This window comes from Spea bombifrons, chromosome 5 (genome assembly GCF_027358695.1).
Source record: "Spea bombifrons isolate aSpeBom1 chromosome 5, aSpeBom1.2.pri, whole genome shotgun sequence".
Classification (NCBI taxonomy): Eukaryota; Metazoa; Chordata; class Amphibia; order Anura; family Pelobatidae; genus Spea; species Spea bombifrons.
The window spans coordinates 15,495,239-15,513,890 of NC_071091.1; the positions used below are offsets into that span (position 1 = coordinate 15,495,239).

Here is an 18,652-nt window from a genome sequence, read left to right on the forward strand (position 1 = left end):
CCATGTAAAGCTCACATGGTCCATTTGTCTACTTTAGTGGGGAAGCTCAGAAGAGCTACAGTATATAAGAGGCATATATTAAATTTGTAGAGATTATATAAATATTAGAGTATAATTCAGACCCTTTTTTAACCTAAGCCATAAGTGACCAGCTTTATTTTGGAATGTTGTAGGTAAATTGAATTTTTTTGCCATTTGATCATTTGATATTTTGTAATATTGCTTTGTGTTTATTAGCTCAATATATCCAAATACTTCCAACCTGGAAATTTGGTGGACATTTTTAACAATTTAACAAGCTTGGGTGCTAAATATGGTCCAGTTTCATATATTAAAAGTCAACTTGAATATTGTGTATACATCCAAAAACATAGTTACATTTAATGAGCTAAATGTAACTAATATCACATTATTTGAAACTTGACAGTCCACAAATAGGTAAATATTCAGTTTTCTGATGAGTGGAACCTTCATCCAGAATTTAGAATTTTTCCGTTTACCAAGTTACATCAATAAACCATCAATATTCTTAACACGATTTACCAAAACAGCACAGGTGGGAACAGGGGAAGGAATAGAATTCTAGGCATATCCATCACTGCCAAGGAGTGGGACATGCAACACCTCCACAACTACCCCTGTGTCACTAACAACTTTTCAAGTATGCAAAATTGACACATCAGACCAGATCAGGAGAACATCACTATCAACCCACCCAATGTGGAGAAGAACATCAGAGGGCAAAAGCAAGAAGCCAACATAGTAACCCTCTGCGCACCACGTTAAATGATCTTAGGTTACTATGAGTGTTACCTGTAAGGTGGTTCCAGACTTGCGAAGAGGGCCCCTGAAAACTCCTTTGATGCTACGGAAGTGCCCATTGCTAAGATGAGTAGAGCTGATCACAAGGTAATAGCACGCCATACGGTCCACAGTCTCCCATATGTGTGTAGCCAGGGCACACGGGGGCCAGCTCAGCACTGGCAGCTATGCAGACTGGGGCAGAAAACATGAATCCCTTTCATCCAGATCTCAGGTTACTGACAGGCTCCGCTGAAGAGAAGCACTCACAGGGAGCATGGAAGCGATCTCTCTCTCTCTCTCTCCACTCTCTTTACTGATGTGGGTGTTGATGCTTCTGGATGGCTTCCTCCAGAAACGGTCAGCAGCTCAAAGCATGAAATCAGTAATCCGACACTTTGAAAAAAAAAAAGTAATCCCCCAAAAAAGTGACAAATCAAGATTCAGCTGTCACTGGTCACCCACGATGAGCTGAGCTGCTCTCCTGCAATGCATGTGCTCACAGATTCAGCTCTAAAGTCTTCCCATGCTGTAGGCAGTCCATCACCTAATGCGTGGAGTCTGGAATAAAATGCAGTCCCCTTTTTTTGATTTTCTCAAATTCTAAAGAGGAATCCTATAGAGTCCCCCTGCAGTTCAATGAGCATTGTGTGCAGTGTGGACCCTGCACTCCAGAAGAGAATTGAATGATGCGTTCTTCTTTATCCTGTGGCCATATGATGACTCTCATTCGCTATGTTAACTTTCAGTATTTCTGCATGTTTCCATATATTGTGTGTCGCTATGCTAGGTCTTTGTGTAAGTGCCAGGCTCTGTTCTCCACCCACATCTCTCTCTCTCTCTCTCTCTCTCTCTCTCTCCCTCCCTATCTCTCCCCTTTTCTTCCTTCCTCTCTCTCTATCGCTCTCTCTCTGCTACCTGCCAGACTTAGCCCTTGCTCAGTATTAAACAGTAGCAGCAGCAGCAGCAGCTTCCCAGCTGGCTATTACATAGATCAATTCAGTCCTAAATGGCATATAAAAGAATACCAACCTAATGATCAATTAATTCTGTGTACAAGATTTCTTTCATCCAGCATTTATCACACAAGGTTTTTTCCTTACATTTTTTCTTGTTATTTTTATCAGAATCCACAATTCATGTATTTGGAAACAAATAACATGTATTATACATTATAAAAAATGTTTGTTTTTTTTTATCAGAAACCATGTCTGTTAATTTAGAAAGAAATAATATATTAGTAAAAAAACATTGTTTTCAGAAACCCCATTTGGGCATTTAAAAATTAATAATATTTATATATTATTTAAAAAAAATGTACAACATCATAGAATAATTAATATGGGAATTTCTGCAACTTGAACTATTTTAAGAGATCTCTGGTTCTTCATGTTTCATTTAATATAATAAAGACTTGCTGGTTGCTGGGGAATATATAGCATTAATGAACATGTTCTATCTTCAGCCTAAAGCTAAGGTGTTTTAATCCTTAAGGTGCTGTCTCAGGCAACATTATTCACCAGTTTAACAGTTTAAGTGCCAAGTGTGGTGTGCTTAGATCCTAGGCAATCAGGGGGTTAAATACAGTATTGGCAGTTTTATTCTAAAACAATGTTAAGGGACCCACACAGAGAAAGCTCCATCCCATCAACTCATTAAAGATGTCTATACACAGACTCTAATAGATATGTAAATAATAAGAATTAAAAAGCTTTTTTGTAACAATATAATACTTCATCATATTTGTTATTTCCCTATAATTAAATAGCTTTTCTGTATGGTGCAGGATCCATAAATCACAATGCAGGCTTTGTTACAGTATGTAAATACTGCTTGGTTTCATCAGTACTCATTCCCTGCTGCCGCAAACTACTACAAAGCTGCAAATATATACACACTATATGGACAAAAGTATTGGGACACCTGGCCATTACACCAACAGGAACTTTCATGACATTGCATTCTAATTGTAGACATTATTATTAAGGGGGCTTTTTGCAGCTATAACAGCTTATACTCTTCTGGAAAGGCTTTGCACACGCTTTTGGAGTCTTTCTGTGGGATTTTTTGCCCATTCATCCAGTAGAGCATTTGTGATGTCAGGCACTGATGTTGATTGAGAAGGCCCGGCTCGCAATCTTCTTTCCAGTTGATCCCAAAGGTGTTCGATGGGGTTGAGGTCAGGGGTTTGTGGGGTCAGTCAGGTTCTCATCCAACCATGTCTTTATGGACCTTGCTGTGTGCACTGGTGAAAAGTCATGCTGGGATAGAAAAGGGCCTTCCCCAAACTGTTCTAGCATTGTCCAAGATCTTATGGTATGCTGAAAGGGAAATACCAAGACATTTTTTGGCAATGCTATGCTTCCAAATTTGTGGGTAGATTGTTTTTATTTTTTTCACTTAACAAAATGCAAAGTCAAATCAATCTTTGGTGTGATCACCCTTTGCCTTTAAAACAGCATCAATTGTTCTAGGTACACTTGCACAAAGTCATGTAGTTAGGTGTATGATTAAACCATTATGCCAGTCTGCTAGGTAATGATCATGAGCTTAACAAGTAGGGTGAAAAGCATTAACTGAAATAGAAACAGCCGTGTAGGAGAAATAAAACTGGGTGAGGAACAGCCAAACTCACCGACAAGGTGAGGTTGCTGAAGACTGTTTAATGTCAAAAGTCACATTGCAAGACCGAGCACAGCAACAAGACACATCAGCAAGGTCTCTCCCAGGCAGAGATTTCAGACAGGGGTTTCCAGATTTTACACCCAAGCTCTTTTGAAGAAGCACAAAGAAACTGGCAATGGAGAACCGCAGTGGTTGGCAAATGAAACCTAGTGCAGCAGATGATTCCCTTCACAATAGCAACATGTTCAGTGGTGCCATCAGCTGAGCATTAGAAGAAAATAGTGGGACCCTGGTAAATCTACTGCCCAGAGACGTCTCGTCAGAAGTGGTCCTTATGGAGGACTTGCAACAAGTCACTCAACTATTTACAAAAACAAAGGAACTGTGGTGCAGGTGCGCTGGACTGATGAGTCCAAATTTTAAATATTTGGCTAAAGCAGAATACAGTTTGTTCGCCAAAGGGCTAGAGAGCAGAACAAGAATGGGTGTTTGCAAGTCTAAGAGCTGTGAGGAAAGCTGGGGAGGACATACTGACTACTGACATGTAAGCTTGTGCCAAGTTACGTTTTAGACTCCTTACATTATATATTATATATACTGTATATACATACCGTATATAGTTTTTGGTAATAAATGGCACAAAGGCTACCCTTTCAAATGAGCAAAAGGGATCCTCCTGCTACCATATGCATTTTATTTTTTGTGGTCATGCTTTTGCAAATACACCGGGCAATTGTTTCATTTTTTATTTTATTTTTTGTTTTGAAGAATGCACAACAAAGTATATTAATATTTTAATATGTATGTTTCTTTAGTGAGGTGCCAGGGACATTAAACTGTCCTTTTCATTGTTCTAGATCTATCAACCCTCCCTAAGATGGTATGGAATTGAATGCTTCCAAGCAAGTTGTTCTGCATTATGAAATAACTATTGCATCATTAAGCTTCATCAACTTCCTGCTGAAGTGATCAAGGGACCGAGATTGTTTGATGTCTTGTAATGAAACCACCCTAACACCACTATCTCAAACTTAATCAATCACAGCTATAGATAGAACTCAAATGTTTGTATAGGATCGGTTTTAGGTGGTTTGTACAATCTAATTTTGCAGTATTTTTTATTTATTGCAAAATATAACTGGTTTGACATATTTAACACATTTAAAAGCTCGGTTATGGTTTTATCAGTAAAGACTTTCCAAACAAGTCTACCTGCCTTGGAAAAATAAAGAAAAGGAGCATATTTGGGGTTTAAGATTGGCAATTTTATTTTTGAGTCCCAAAAAAAATGATTTTCTGCTTTTAGCACACATGAATGTGTAATACGGAATTCACTGCCAAATTAGACTCTGCCTAGTAAGCCAACAATTTACACCGTGCTTCGTACAGTACATAAATTCAAAGGGTCTGACAAAACTAGAACTGACAGACTGATACATTAGGTAAAGAAGATCCTGCTTACAACCTTGCAATCTAGAGATTGTCAATTCTGCATATAGCCACTGGAGAGTTTAATGAACGAGACGTTTAGGCATCCTTGCTACTATGACTGAATCCTCCTTATACTCATTTTATAGGATTTTATGCACTCCCTAATAGAGAAAGTGTTGTCATCAGAATTGTACAATGTCCAGTAAGCCTTGACCATTAAACTAGCCTTGTCCGGTCTTCTAAAAGTTGCAGGTTCTCTCTTGCTTTACTGCCCAATCTCATAAATTGACTAATAGATGACCCCTTATCAACATTTCCTACTGTTTACCACATAATTCATTTTATTCACTATGGAAGGAAAGAAGGTGAAGTATGAATTGCTGGGGCGAGTCGGACATTCCTTGGTATGACCAAGTACTGCAGTTAATAATATTGAGTTAAGGGCTGCAATGTTGCCTACCTGGATTAATCAAACTATACAGGTACATAGCACACATTTTTTTCAATGTTCAACAGTAAGTTGTAACCATACGATAATTTACCTCGGTCGGGGCCAAATGTTTGATAAATTAATTGCGAAACAAAGTAATGTTGTCCTCACCACATTGGCACTGACATAGTTACGTCAACAATATATGGACACTAGAAATCAGTTCAGCTTTCATTATCTCACCTGTCATTTTGATCCTAAGGTTATCATATTTTTTTATATGTGAAATATTACATATAATACCTTCTCACTTATTTAGGACACTTAGAGTAAAAGTACAAACCATAAAAACTATTTAAAGTTTCCTAGAATGCTTTAGTGTCCCATACATTCCAACCAACAACGAATGCACATTAAACACTTTGAAAATATAATAAAAATCACTTACCTTGTTAAAATACCACAGTTCTAGAGCTGCATCGTACCAACCCTTCTGCTGTTCACCTTACAAAAGTTATACAGCCAAGGAGCTTGCAAATGCATTAATTCCCTCTATTAGTTCGCAAAGGGGGAAATCATTTAATTTATTTAGGTAAGTCAGCTATCTTATGAATTAAACTGCATATGTTGGCTGAAATGTTCATTTAAATTAACACAGATGCATATTATACCTGAGATTTTATAGTATGTATGGCAAATACATTTTGTAAGAATAAGGACATGGCAATGGTGTCCATAAAAAATACTTTTGGATGTGGCACGGGTGGAATCTGGTGGAGTATGCATACAATGGGGCAATGAACATGTTACAGTGGATGGATATCTCCAAAATTGTAATGGTACCCACGCACATCACTCCTAAAAATGGTGCTCCCAAGCAGGTTTCTTAATAGTGGAAATCCCTGCACTAAAGCCATGTTTATGGTTTGGATTCCGCAAGTAATGACCTAATTGCAAAATTACCATTTGTGTGTAGGTTGATACATTCTTGATTGTAACCCCCTGGCATGTAAAGTATCCAATGCTTTCTTTCTGTTAGTATTTCTTAGCTTACATTGTTAATTTAATGAATTGAGACCTACTGTGATTGTGCATGACCAGTTTGTTATCGGAGAGTAATCTATACAATGATTAGAACCAGTTGTGATGCTTGTTTAGAAAACATGTTGAATAGTGATCAGTCCTCTCTTATTTGTGGTATCTCTGGAGCAGATCAGGATTACCCTCTGTGACCTTCTGTAATGCTTTGTGATACTCCATCATGGAATCAATTGATTTCTGCTTGGTTTAGCCCTCAAATCCATATTTATCTGGGGTTTTGCAGCTTAATTTGCATATGCCATATGTTACTTCTTTTTCTAGTTGAGCAGATCATGGATCACTATCCTCTCTTTTAACAGATCAACTTGATTTTTATTTTGGTCTAACATACAATTGGTACCTGTTACACAATTCCCATTCCACTGATGGCATAACTTATTCGTCTTTTTAATGTGAACCAACAAAAGTGTCCAGGAATGAAATTAGGACATTCAACAGGCAGGTTTTATAAAGTACATTTATTTAATCCAAAATTAAGCCTCTTCTGTATATGGAAACTGACCTCTTTGTTGTGTTCATAGTCTCAAGATTCCATAAAAATGAAATATTTAATATGTTTAATATATTTAATATTTATTTAATTACTTAACTAATTTATTTAACATTTAATTTAATAATCAGTGTCCCATAGGAAAATGTAGGGTAGTACATGTATAAATACTGCAAAACCAGAAAGCACTAGTGACTTTGTTAGCTTAACACAAAATACACTTTAACTAAATAAGACTAAAATAGTTTTGCTATGTTTTGTGGATTTTAAATAACTGTAAAATACATTTTTAAAAAACTTGATGTGACCAAGTTTATCTTCCTTTTCATGTCCTGTTTCTGTTTGATTGATCGCAACAAAAATTCTGTATTATCCATCTTTGGCTAAATTGTGATATTGCACTCCTGACTTGTATAGCTTGAGGGAAGGAAGAGGGGAGATCTCATAAAAAATATTTAAATACATTAAGGGATTACAAAGTATAAAAGTCAAAGTCTAAAGGATCTTTGGTTTAGATGTAATGTAGGGAAGTTTTACTTTACCATGTGGGTGGTAGATAAATGGAACAGCCCCCATTAGAAGCGGTAGAGGCTAATGCAGTGATGGAATTTAAATATGCATGGCATAGACATATGGCTATCCTCTATATAAGATGAAACAAGGGCTCATTAAAGTCTGGTCTTGACCCTGTGCTGTCCTACCTTTCCTATGAACTTACCTTGCATAATTTTTATTCAACTGTGACCAGGGACGTAGGAACAACATAATTTCATATATCAATGAGACCAATTTCAGAAGTATCTGTCACCTAAACACAGGAAGTCTAGACAAGCAAGTGTTATGGCACATTGGTGCCAGTGGTCCACATATGCCAGAACTCGACTTTTAGATCCAAATTTCTTTTGTTTAAACTAGACTTGGGCGCCAGGGGGCTCTTCGTCTTCATCTTCATGCTCGTCTTCGTTCCTGTCTTCTCTTCGGGCGAATATTTGTTTTTTCTTCGTTTTTTCTTCGTTTTTTCTTCGTTTTTTACTGTTAAGGGGTTAATACGGGGTTAACGCGTACCACAGCAGCTCTGCCGCCAGTAGTTTAAATGTGCGTATCAGCAACTTTATTGGTCGCCAGCAGGGGGCAGAATATTATGCTACTCAATGTAAAACCAACAGAGGGCAGCATTCTGTCGGGAGATATATTAGCCATATGTGGTAGTGTGTTCATTTTCATTTTCAAAGAAACGTTGTTGGTCGCTGGCACGGACAATTAACTGACACAGTGCTTCAATCAACTCCCGCAATGCCGTGAAGATAAGGTAGGCTAGATGGGGAAGGGACCGGGGAGATTAGTAGACGAAGGCGAAGATTCTTCGTGTGTGAGTCTTCGTCTTCGCCTACGTTTTACCGGCATTGTCTTCTCTTCTAGGTGTCTTCGGAACGAACACGAAAACACACTCTTCGTGTTTGTTTTCATGTTCGCCCGAAGACGAATGCACAAGTCTAGTTTAAACCATGTCTGATTTTATCTGTGCTCAATTTGGGATTTTTTTTTTTGGACGTTTATTGTTGAATTGCTTTCTCCAGTACTTGACCACTGCTTGCTCCTGACGTAGCCTATGTGTCACCACCTCTGCCGAATCCTGTTATTTATCCATCCGCTGCCTAAGTTTTGGTATATATTATTTTTAATTTTGTTTAGGGTGTCTCCATCAGGTAGCACTATTGAGTTACGGCATAAGGACTTCCTTAGGTCTTTCTAGAGAATCTTGGTACGAGGGTCAAATTAGATAACAACTGCTTTCTGGCCTAGCAGATTATTAGAAAAGCGTAAATAAAGGTGATTTATATAGAATTGTTGGAAACAATTTAATTAGATAAATGATAATAGATGACTTCCTCTGAGTATTCTGTAAGCCCGTAGTACTGCTAAGATATGTGAAGGGGCTGATGCTACAATATATAATGTACACTTAGTCGAGATTTTGTCTTATTTAGAAAAATAAATCCCCCTCTGCTCAGCAGTTTATATGAGAAATGCTCTGCAGGGTTGCTAAGGCCTAGTCTATTGTTGAAGAAGGAAACCTAATCTGTTTTGCAGGTCTGCCTGTCAGTAACACAAACCTTTGGGTTCATTATCACACCCAGCTGTATGAAGAAAAAGCACTGGAAGTTCAGGTACAGGTACTGTGATTAGGAGTTTGAAAAAAGCATATTGTGCTTCACTGATTCCTGAAAAGATCCCTTTATTGGCGTTAATAAGGCAGTTCATTGTTTGAATATAGCTGAGACATTATTTAAAGTTCTAAACAGATGGTATCTAGTCCTAGAGAGGTTAACTAAAATGAGGTCGCTTGTGCTAAAATCCTCTCTCCGATCCTCCAAACAAGAGAGGGGTGTCACCAAAAGTGTCGTCATTTTGCCCTAACTTGAACTCAGGGCAACATGGCGGCGCTTCCGGTATGAAAAATGCCCCCCCCCCTAATTTTAGGCCCATTTGCACATACATAATCCTATATCCTAGAAATTGGAAGAAACAAAAAGCTCCAGGTTGGCTTGAGATTCAAACCGAAACCATGTATCAGCTCAAAATGAAACACGGTATAACACAATATAATGGACTAGACTAGTCAAAATTGGGTTCTGGGACAAATTAAGTTAAAAAAACTAATAGCCACCTGACGGTCTATATAGGCCGGACCTCTTTGAAATGCTGTTATAGAATATTCTGCCAGATCTGATCTTAGTGCTGTTTGTTTTGTATGTCTTTTCTATCTTTTTTGTCTGTGCATATTATTGTTTGTGCATTATATTGTACTATGGAATGTTATCTGAATGTATTTTATATGTATAAAATAATTTTGAAAAATCCCTTTAATTGGTTATTGACTATTGTGTCCATGAAATACCACACCAGTGATCCTTGATTGTGCGTATGTATGTATCTAATCATTTTACTCATTGTTTGGCAGCTTGTTTTTTCCTTATCTGTTTCCTTGTTTTATTTGTCAGTTAATACCCTCACATTTTCATTTTAAACTGGTCACAGTGGGGAAAAAAAAGTAGCTTTTGTTTAAAACTGCCTACAGAATGGCACTTTTGAAATATCAAAATCCAAAGTCTTGTATTGATGCTAACAGACTCTTGTGAAAACCTATGACTTTTAACCATGCAAAATGGGAGATCAGGTTTCAGTACGGCCTGTTATATCTTAGACTCAATCCAAGAACAAAAATATGATTTCAAATACTGATTTACATTTTGATATTTCAGGAAGCTTGCCCCAGGTGCTTGGCGATCAGGGCATCAGTTCAACAGATTGTATTCTTTCCTATAGAATATATGTTGCTCTGATAACATTTCATTCATTCGCACCGCAAAACCGCAACACTAAAATAAATGCGATTGAACTAAAATGAGCTGCTTTCATTGCAGAAACTTTGCAGAATCAAACCCTAATGTCAATAGCATCACTTAAACCGTATCAATACATACTCATATAATATTTGGCGGTACATATTGAATTAATCTATGCAGTTATCGTGTATTCAGTTGCAAAATGTAATCATGTTTACCTGCATAAATATGTGCTTTACATCCTAAACCTGCGGTAATTACGTAAATGTATTTTTATAGATGCCTGAGCATAGAGGCTGATATACTGCTTTTACAAACACCGTAATTGCCACACATAATTATTGTACCATAAACGTACAAAGTTAAGTTGGATTGTCTTGGTACTTTATGATAGTTTTAGAAAGATATAAATCCTGCATTAACATAAAGCAAAGATATTATAAAAAAACAGCTTCCATACGCCACATAAACTTACTTTAACACTTACTTAGCTGTCTGTCCGGCTCGAGGTTACAATAAATTTACAACAATCACTTAAAATATAATGCGTGTGAGGTAGACAGGCAGAATAATGACTTTTTCAGAAGAAATGATCACAGCCAAATAGTACATATATTTGTAAACTTTTATTCATTTAGCACTATAGTTTGAAGCATAATCAAAAATAGGTACAAAAAGTGCAGTTGTATAAGAACAGTAGTGATGCAGACATTTTGATTGGGATGCTATAGATATGAACGCATTAGGAAGGAATGACCCAATCAATACAAGTGTTTCTTCAGTTTGCATTTGAAGTTGAAGCTTGGTGAATGTCCGGTGGTAGGGAGTTTCAGAGATATGGAGCAGAAGCTTTTAAAGAAGCAGAGAGATGTGGTGGCGGATGGAGCATGTAGGCATGTGGGATATCAGAGATTAAATATAGGATTGGCATAAGCAACGAGGAGAGTCGAAGGTAAGAACGAGGATTTGAAAGGTGATGCACTTTTTTATGGGTTTTATAGGAAATCAATTTTAGCGTAGTGCTTATTGGTGTTCTGGAACAAAGAAAGAATTGAGATCAGATTGTAGAGAAAAGACAAATCAAACGTTTTAGTTACTTCCTTAATGGAGGCAATGAAAGTAAGAGGGTAAGTGTATGTAAGGGTATATAGTCCAGTAGAAATAGGTTACTAAACATGAAACATGTATACACTAAACTACTGTTAGCCCAGGTTAAACAGATATATATCTTTTTTAAAAAAGGGATTTTAAAAGAGAAAGATAGATTACTCCAGGCGTGGGTCTTTGACAGAGCTATTGGCAATACTCTTCAGGATGTCCCTTAAGTCAACAGAAGTTTTACTAAATGTCTGTGAACTTGTCTTAATTTGGTACAATTATAGTAGAGTTACTAAGGGCTTGTAGTAGTAAGAGGTGACGACAGACAATAAGCTGCAGAAGTTATGAAAATGCATTTGATCTATTCAAACAGTTCTAAAGCGGTTTTAAATTGTTGAATAAGATTTCCTCTGTTGTTAGTCAATGCATGGTAATTAATGTAGCATAAAAGATGAAGGATCAGTATTTGATAATGAGAAAAGATCTTACAAGAATTGCTGGGAAGCTACTTTAATCTTGGGAATAATGTCTGATTTGGCTTTAGTTTACCAAGGAGATAACTAAGAGTCGGCTAGTGGCAGCTGCCCTATTATTTATTGAGTCGTCTGACAAATTGACACCTTTGAGAACATATATATATATATACGTACATATATATATATATACACATATTTATACTGGTCATCCTGCTTGTGTCCCAACGTAGCCAGCATGCCCATCTCCCCTGTAACCTGTTTGATGCTGTCCATTTTAAGGACACCATTATTATTTATTTCATATAAGTTAACTGAAAGTGTTGCTATTTCATTAAGAGATTGTGAAAAAGTTATACGTTTTAACATTTAGCTAAAAACATAAAATCAAATATTATACAGGCTCCACTTAAATATACAGTTCATTGTTGATAATACAAAAAAATTCCACACAATGTGTTTCCTAAGATAAACTCATTTCTTAATGTAGGCATTTTATGACATGTGATGTAAAGATTAAAGTTTGAAAATGCTAAGAAGCTTACAAAATATATTTCAGAAGACTCATGGTCAGCTCACAGCAGGCAATAGGAAGAAGCTGTTAGTATATATATATATCCATATAATTCACATAGGCAGAAAGAAACAAAAGCTATTGGAAATCATTCTTTTCCTTGAAAATCCATTTAGAGACTTGTGGTGGAAAAAAAAAATCTTAAATAAAACTAGTGGAGATTATTTTCAGATAATAAGGATTACTGAGAATGTATATAGCACTATGTATGAGATAAAAATAATAAAAACATCTTAGAGAAAAAAAATAACACAATTTAATTTTCACCATGTATTAATTAATTATATTAGTTTTTGTGTTCTGTTAATCTGATTGCTAATTTAAGGAATATGGTTAAAGGAAATTATATACTTATCATTGCAAAGGGTATGATGAGGACAGGTAAAAAGTTGAATTCACTACTTCCCAAAGTTTTATTATTGAACAGAATTAATCTGTATTAATATTTGAACAGAAAATGTAACCATATAGGTGATATTATTTTACTGTAAACATTGTATTGTTTTTTTAGTTAAGAAGTAATTTGTACTTTGTTTAATGAGAAATTATTAGTGTAGAGCTATTAGTATGGAAAATTGATCATTTAGCTACAAGAAAAGGTTCAGCGCGACAGATTTATCTAATTAACCATGTAATGTATTTTCTAATACCTTATAATAATCATATGGAAAATCAGAAAGTTACCTTTCCATAAGGAGTTAGTATTTTTTGGCAGTTAAAGAGCTGGTATATGTATGATAGATAATAAGAGCACATGTCAATATAAAAAGATATTAAATGCATTAAAATGTTATTCCTCTTCTGTATACATAGCCTCATTGTTAGCTCAAATGATAAAATGTGTTTTGTAGACAACATCTACATTGAGTACCTAATAAAAGCTGTCAGGCTTTAACAACACGACTGCACAGCACAAATTCATCAGAGACATATTTTATCTCTAATATGTTTACACACGCTAGAAGTAAAGGATGCATCTGTACAACATATGGAAGCTACAATAGATTGCTGTTATGACAGCTCCGTGTGCTGTTTGCCTGTACTGTCTTACATGCTTATTATGTTATGCACAGGGAGCTAGGTGCAGCTAGGACTTCCATATATCCAGGAAAAAAAAGCAATGAAAAAAAAATGCTGCACTCACATTATTAACTTGGAATATTTTTCGCTAGGAGGGCTTAATTGTCACGTTACACAAAAGCGTGGACTGATATGTTGTTGCCATACAAATTGAAAAAATCTTCTTGAAAGTCTATGTGTTTTAAGCGATGAAACCTTCAGATGAAAGAATAAAATGTCACATCTGTTAAGGTGTATTTGCTTTCATTCCAGAGAGTGCAATGTTTTGCCTAAGTGGAACAGGACCTTTATGGTAAATTGTAAAAACAATTAAAAATGCTTCTTACATGCAAACTTTTTATAATTTGTATCAAATTTTCATTATATTATTTTCCAAACATAAATCTTAAACTTCTAAAGTTATTGAATTAACTCACTGACCAGAGACAGAAAGGAAACAAAAATAGCTTTAATACTAACATCGTTTGATTAGCAGTAGTACAAAATGTACTGTAATTATTCATCTATGTAATTGAACATGTGCCCGTCATTAAACCAATAGTAATGTGTTGCGAGTGGAATATTGAACCATCATGCCCCCTTCTGGTGTATACTGGTGATGCAGTCCTTGCCTACAATTATTATTAAGACAAAAAATATCTTATTTGCTCTAAAACTAACACTTAAAATTGCAACAATATTACATTGTCATTTTACATATATTTATTTGGGTATATTTATTTCTTAACCCTTTAAGGACCAGGCTGTTTTTATTCAATTTGTACCAATTCATGACAGATGCTGTTTTAATATTTTTGCGCTGCTTGTGTAGCTGGAATTTTCTCCTCTCTCATTAAGTGTAGCCACGCAAGTTATATATAGTTTTTTTTTCCAGGAGAAGAAGGACTTTCTTTCAATGCCATTACTTTGATCATATCATCTAATTTATTATAAAAAATTATAATAAAATATGGTGAAAAAAATTTATTTGAAAAATCTTTTGCCCATCTACAAAAGCTAATGGAAAAAAACCTGCTAAACATATTAAAATATGTGTCCTGCATTTAGAAATACCCAATGTTTCATGCTTGGTTTTGGAAGTTATAGGGCAATAAGTATAAGTAGCATATTGCTATTTTAAAACCATTTTTTTCAAATCTGGTCATCCTGTCCATGTCTTGTTTGGGACATTTAAGTAAGCCAATTCAATTTACTCCCCATCAAACCATATATTTTTGAAAACTAGACATCCCAGGGTATTTTAAATGCTGGTATTTTAACCCTTTCCACGCACGAAGTCTACCGGTAGTCTTTGTCAAAGTTGGTAGTAATTTTTTCTTTGGTGCGTTTTTATACACATTACACTTTAGGCGTTTTTATATCAGTTTCTTGCTCGTTCAAATGCCACTCTGCCCCCAGAAATGCCACTTTGCCCCCCCAGATATGCTTTATGCCCCATAGAAATGCCACTCTGCTCCGTAGATATGCCATTCCCCACAGACGTATCAGTGCACCCCCGACTCCCTGGTGTCTAGCGGAGCCAGCCGGTGGACGTCTGCGCGATGTGCGCAGACAACCTCCGCTGCCGGCTGGTGGAGCGCTGGAAGGTTATGTCACGCCGGTGCTCCATTATAGAAGTCCCGGAGGAAGTGCCAGCAGCGTTCAGGCTGCAAGAGAGTTGGATCCAGGAAAAGAAAAAAACACCCGCTCGGCGGGGGAAAGTAGGGGAAAAAAGTGCATTCCCCACCATCTCCATTCGGGAACGAATAAAGTTGGGTACAAGCTGTTTGGGGGCACTGGTGAGTTTGGCTACAAAGATGGCACAGATAAGCTGTGTATGGGCAAGCACAAGCTATTTAGGGGCTAAAATGGAACAGGAAGGTATGGGAATGAATTAGGATGTTGGGTGTACGATCATGGTCAGGGACAGCTCTAACTAACACTAACATATACATGCATACAGCCACTCTAACACCATAACCATACATACCAACTAGGGCTGCAACAACTAATCGATAAAATCGATAATAATCGATAATGAAATTTGTTGCCAACGAATTTCATTATCGATTAGTTGAATCGATTATTATCGATTATAAAATGAGGGTTTTTTCAGAGCAAACGCTCTGAAAAATACCCCTCATTATATAATAGTTTAGTCTGACCCGCCCCCTTCCTTCTCCCAGAAGGCCAGAACCACATGGCTGTGACACTCATCTAACTGTAAGTATAAAATTAATATTTGGGCTACTGAAAGTTAGGGGAGGTGGGGGTTAATTTAGGGGCAGTTATGGTTAATGGGGTGGTTAGGGTTAATTTAGGGGCAGTTATGATTAATGGGGTGTTTAGGGGCAGCTATGGTTAATGGGGTGTTTAGGGGCAGTTATGGTTAATAGGGTGTTTAGGGTTAATTTAGGGGCAGCTGTGGTTAATGGGGTGTTTAGGGTTAATTTAGGAGCAGCTGTGGTTAATGGGGTGTTTGGGGTTAATTTGAGGCAGTTGTGGTTAATGGTGTGTGTAGGGTTAATTTAGGGGCTGTTGTGGTTGACAGGGTCTTTAGGGTTAATTTAGGGGATGCTGTGGTTAATGGGGTGTTTATGGTTAATTTAGGGGCAATTATGGTTAATGGGGTGTTTAGGGTTAATTTAGGGTAGTTGTTTTGATGGGGTATTTAGAGTTAATTTAGGGGTAGTTATGGTTAATGGGGTGTTTAGTTAATTTAATTTAATTTAATGATGAGGACTGAGGGTTAATTTAATAAAGTTAACTTCAGGTGCAGTTAGAGATAGAGATAAAGGGGGGCAGACTAAAGGGAATCTAAATCCTGGGGGCAGTGAAGATTAACCCAGTACTTATTTATAAAAGTATGGTGTCAGTGTGCTGTGAACGGGTCTGTGACTCTATGAGGGGACTATGAGATATCTGGGGGGTATACGGCATATCTGGGGAGGATGAAGTGGCATATCTGGGGGTATAAGGCATATACATTATATAAGGCATATGTGGGGAGGGCAGTGTGGCATGTCTGGGGAGGACGGAGTGGTGTATCAGGGTGTATAAGGCATATCTGGGGCCACAGTGGCATATCTGGGGGTAGAGTGGAGTGGCATATGTGGGGAGGGCAGCGTGGCATGTCTGGGGAGGATGGAGTGGTGTATCAGGGGGTATAAGGTGTATCAGGCACAGTGGCATATGTGGGGGTGGAGTGGTATATGTGGGAGGCAGCGTGGAGTGGTATATGTGGGAGGCAGCGTGGAGTGGTATATGTGGGAGGCAGCGTGGAGTGCTGTGGTAGGCAGCGTGGCATATGTGGGGGGGCAGCATGGCATGTCTGGGAGGCAGCGTGGCAAGCCTCGGCTCAAATGTGCATAGATTGGGGGGGCTGGTTGGGAAATAAAGACAAGAAATGCATTTTATCAATTTTTTTTTATTCTGCTGTTTGTATTTAACATCATTTGTTTATTAAATTATTTTAAATAAATGAAAAATTTACATTCATTTTTGTTATCCGATTAATCGATTAATCGACAAAATAATCGGCCAACTAATCGATTATGAAAATAATCGTTAGTTGCAGCCCTAATACCAACTAACACTTTTCACATGCATCTAAAACCATACACTTACATATACACAGAGCCACTCTCTCTCTGATAATCAATGCACCTCAACCCCCCCCCGCCTCCGTCTTACATGTTTAGCTCTAAATGTTTGTAGGAGAGCTACACGTTTATTTGCACTGTTTGTTGCCTACTGTGAAAGTAATTTCTCTGTTTTAAATAACTTTGTTTTCTGTAATCTATTGACATTCATTTGAAAATGGTTAATTTTATACTTCGGGTTATACAAACTATATTACCTCTCACTGCCAGTATATCTTTTAAAACAACCACAAACAAAATAAAACCAGGCAATATTTGCATTACCTAAAAATACCACCTCCTTATAATTATACTTAAAATTATAACTTTGCATTATACAAACGATATTGGTGTTTTCTCCGTTGGTACCAGCCCATTAAATTATGTCATGTTCCACGGTGATATTAGGAGCTATGTGTTTTCAGATGTATCTTACTTTAGACTAGGGTGTTTTTCAAATATACTTTAAAATGCAGGGTTTGTCCCTCTTCTGAATAAAACATGTTGGGGCCAGAACCCAACATGTGCCCAAAAATTGCGCTGGTATTCAATTATTTCCAGGCCTGGTTTTAATTCCCAGTCTGGCTCTGTTGATATGGAGCGAAGTCATTCCTATCTTATGCATTTCTTGTAAAGCTCTCCTTTGAGGATATACCACTAAAGCTAACATTTGAGCTACATTGTTATCTTTTGCTTTTATACTTCAATAAATGAAAACATGTAAGTTCATCCCATACTTCCCAGAGACCTGGAAATTAGATGAACTGTTGAACTGTAAATGTCATGATACTTAGGCCCTCCGTGACACATCTTGAAAAAGTAATTTGGCTAATGTCAGTAACATTGATAGAAACAGATTAGAAAAAAAACTCTAGCAAGTAACAAATAAAAATCCATTGCACTGCAATTTCACCTTGTATGATATGGGGTGTCTCCAGACATTGGTTCCTGACATAATGCCACTCTAATAAACCAACGGGAGCCTCTTGGTTGACCCCCAATTTATCAGTAATACCATATTTACGAAGAGTGTCCGTTTATAGACAGACATTGAGAAGAAAGACTAATGTTTTATTCTACATGTTTCCCTCTTTCATTTTTAAGCTCAAGAGAAAGATATATTTCAATGAAAATCAGTTTTTACATCAAAATTCTATCAGCATTCTATAATTTGTGATTGTATTTCTGAGAAGTACATTGGAATTAACATGGGCTTGGCTGCTTCTATCACATTACTATGAAAGTGCACATATAGTTTAACACATAGTAGACTTGTGCATTCGGATTCCAACGAATCTCCGAAAAAGCTCAGAATTTTCTCCATAACTTTTCTGCCAACTGCTTCCTTGTCTCACAGCTTTGCTTCCGTGTCTCATGTGTTCATGTTCTTCATTTTCTTGTTCTTCTCTTTCCTTTTTTATCTTTCGTTGTCCACACCATTTTGGAGGAAGTTCACACAAGGTTATCTTAGGGCAAAATGGGGGAGCTTCCGGTGACGTCCTTTCCGCCGATCATCCTACAAGAAAGATGAAGTTGTTGTCATGGCATGGCAGAAAGACATTCCGAGAGCATGAGTGAATGA

General features: G+C 37.0%; 1 protein-coding gene across 1 annotated transcript in view; it reads right to left on the minus strand.

Moving 5' to 3' along the window:
- ZNF804B (zinc finger protein 804B) overlaps positions 1-1,094 on the minus strand; it is a 164,470-nt gene extending 163,376 nt beyond the window's left edge. Inside the window, exon 1 of the mRNA XM_053466798.1 lies at positions 814-1,094. Within this exon, the coding sequence (XP_053322773.1) occupies positions 814-924 (111 nt within the window). The 5' untranslated portion in view covers positions 925-1,094. The remainder of the gene's footprint in view (positions 1-813) is intronic.
- Positions 1,095-18,652: the final 17,558 nt, after the last annotated feature.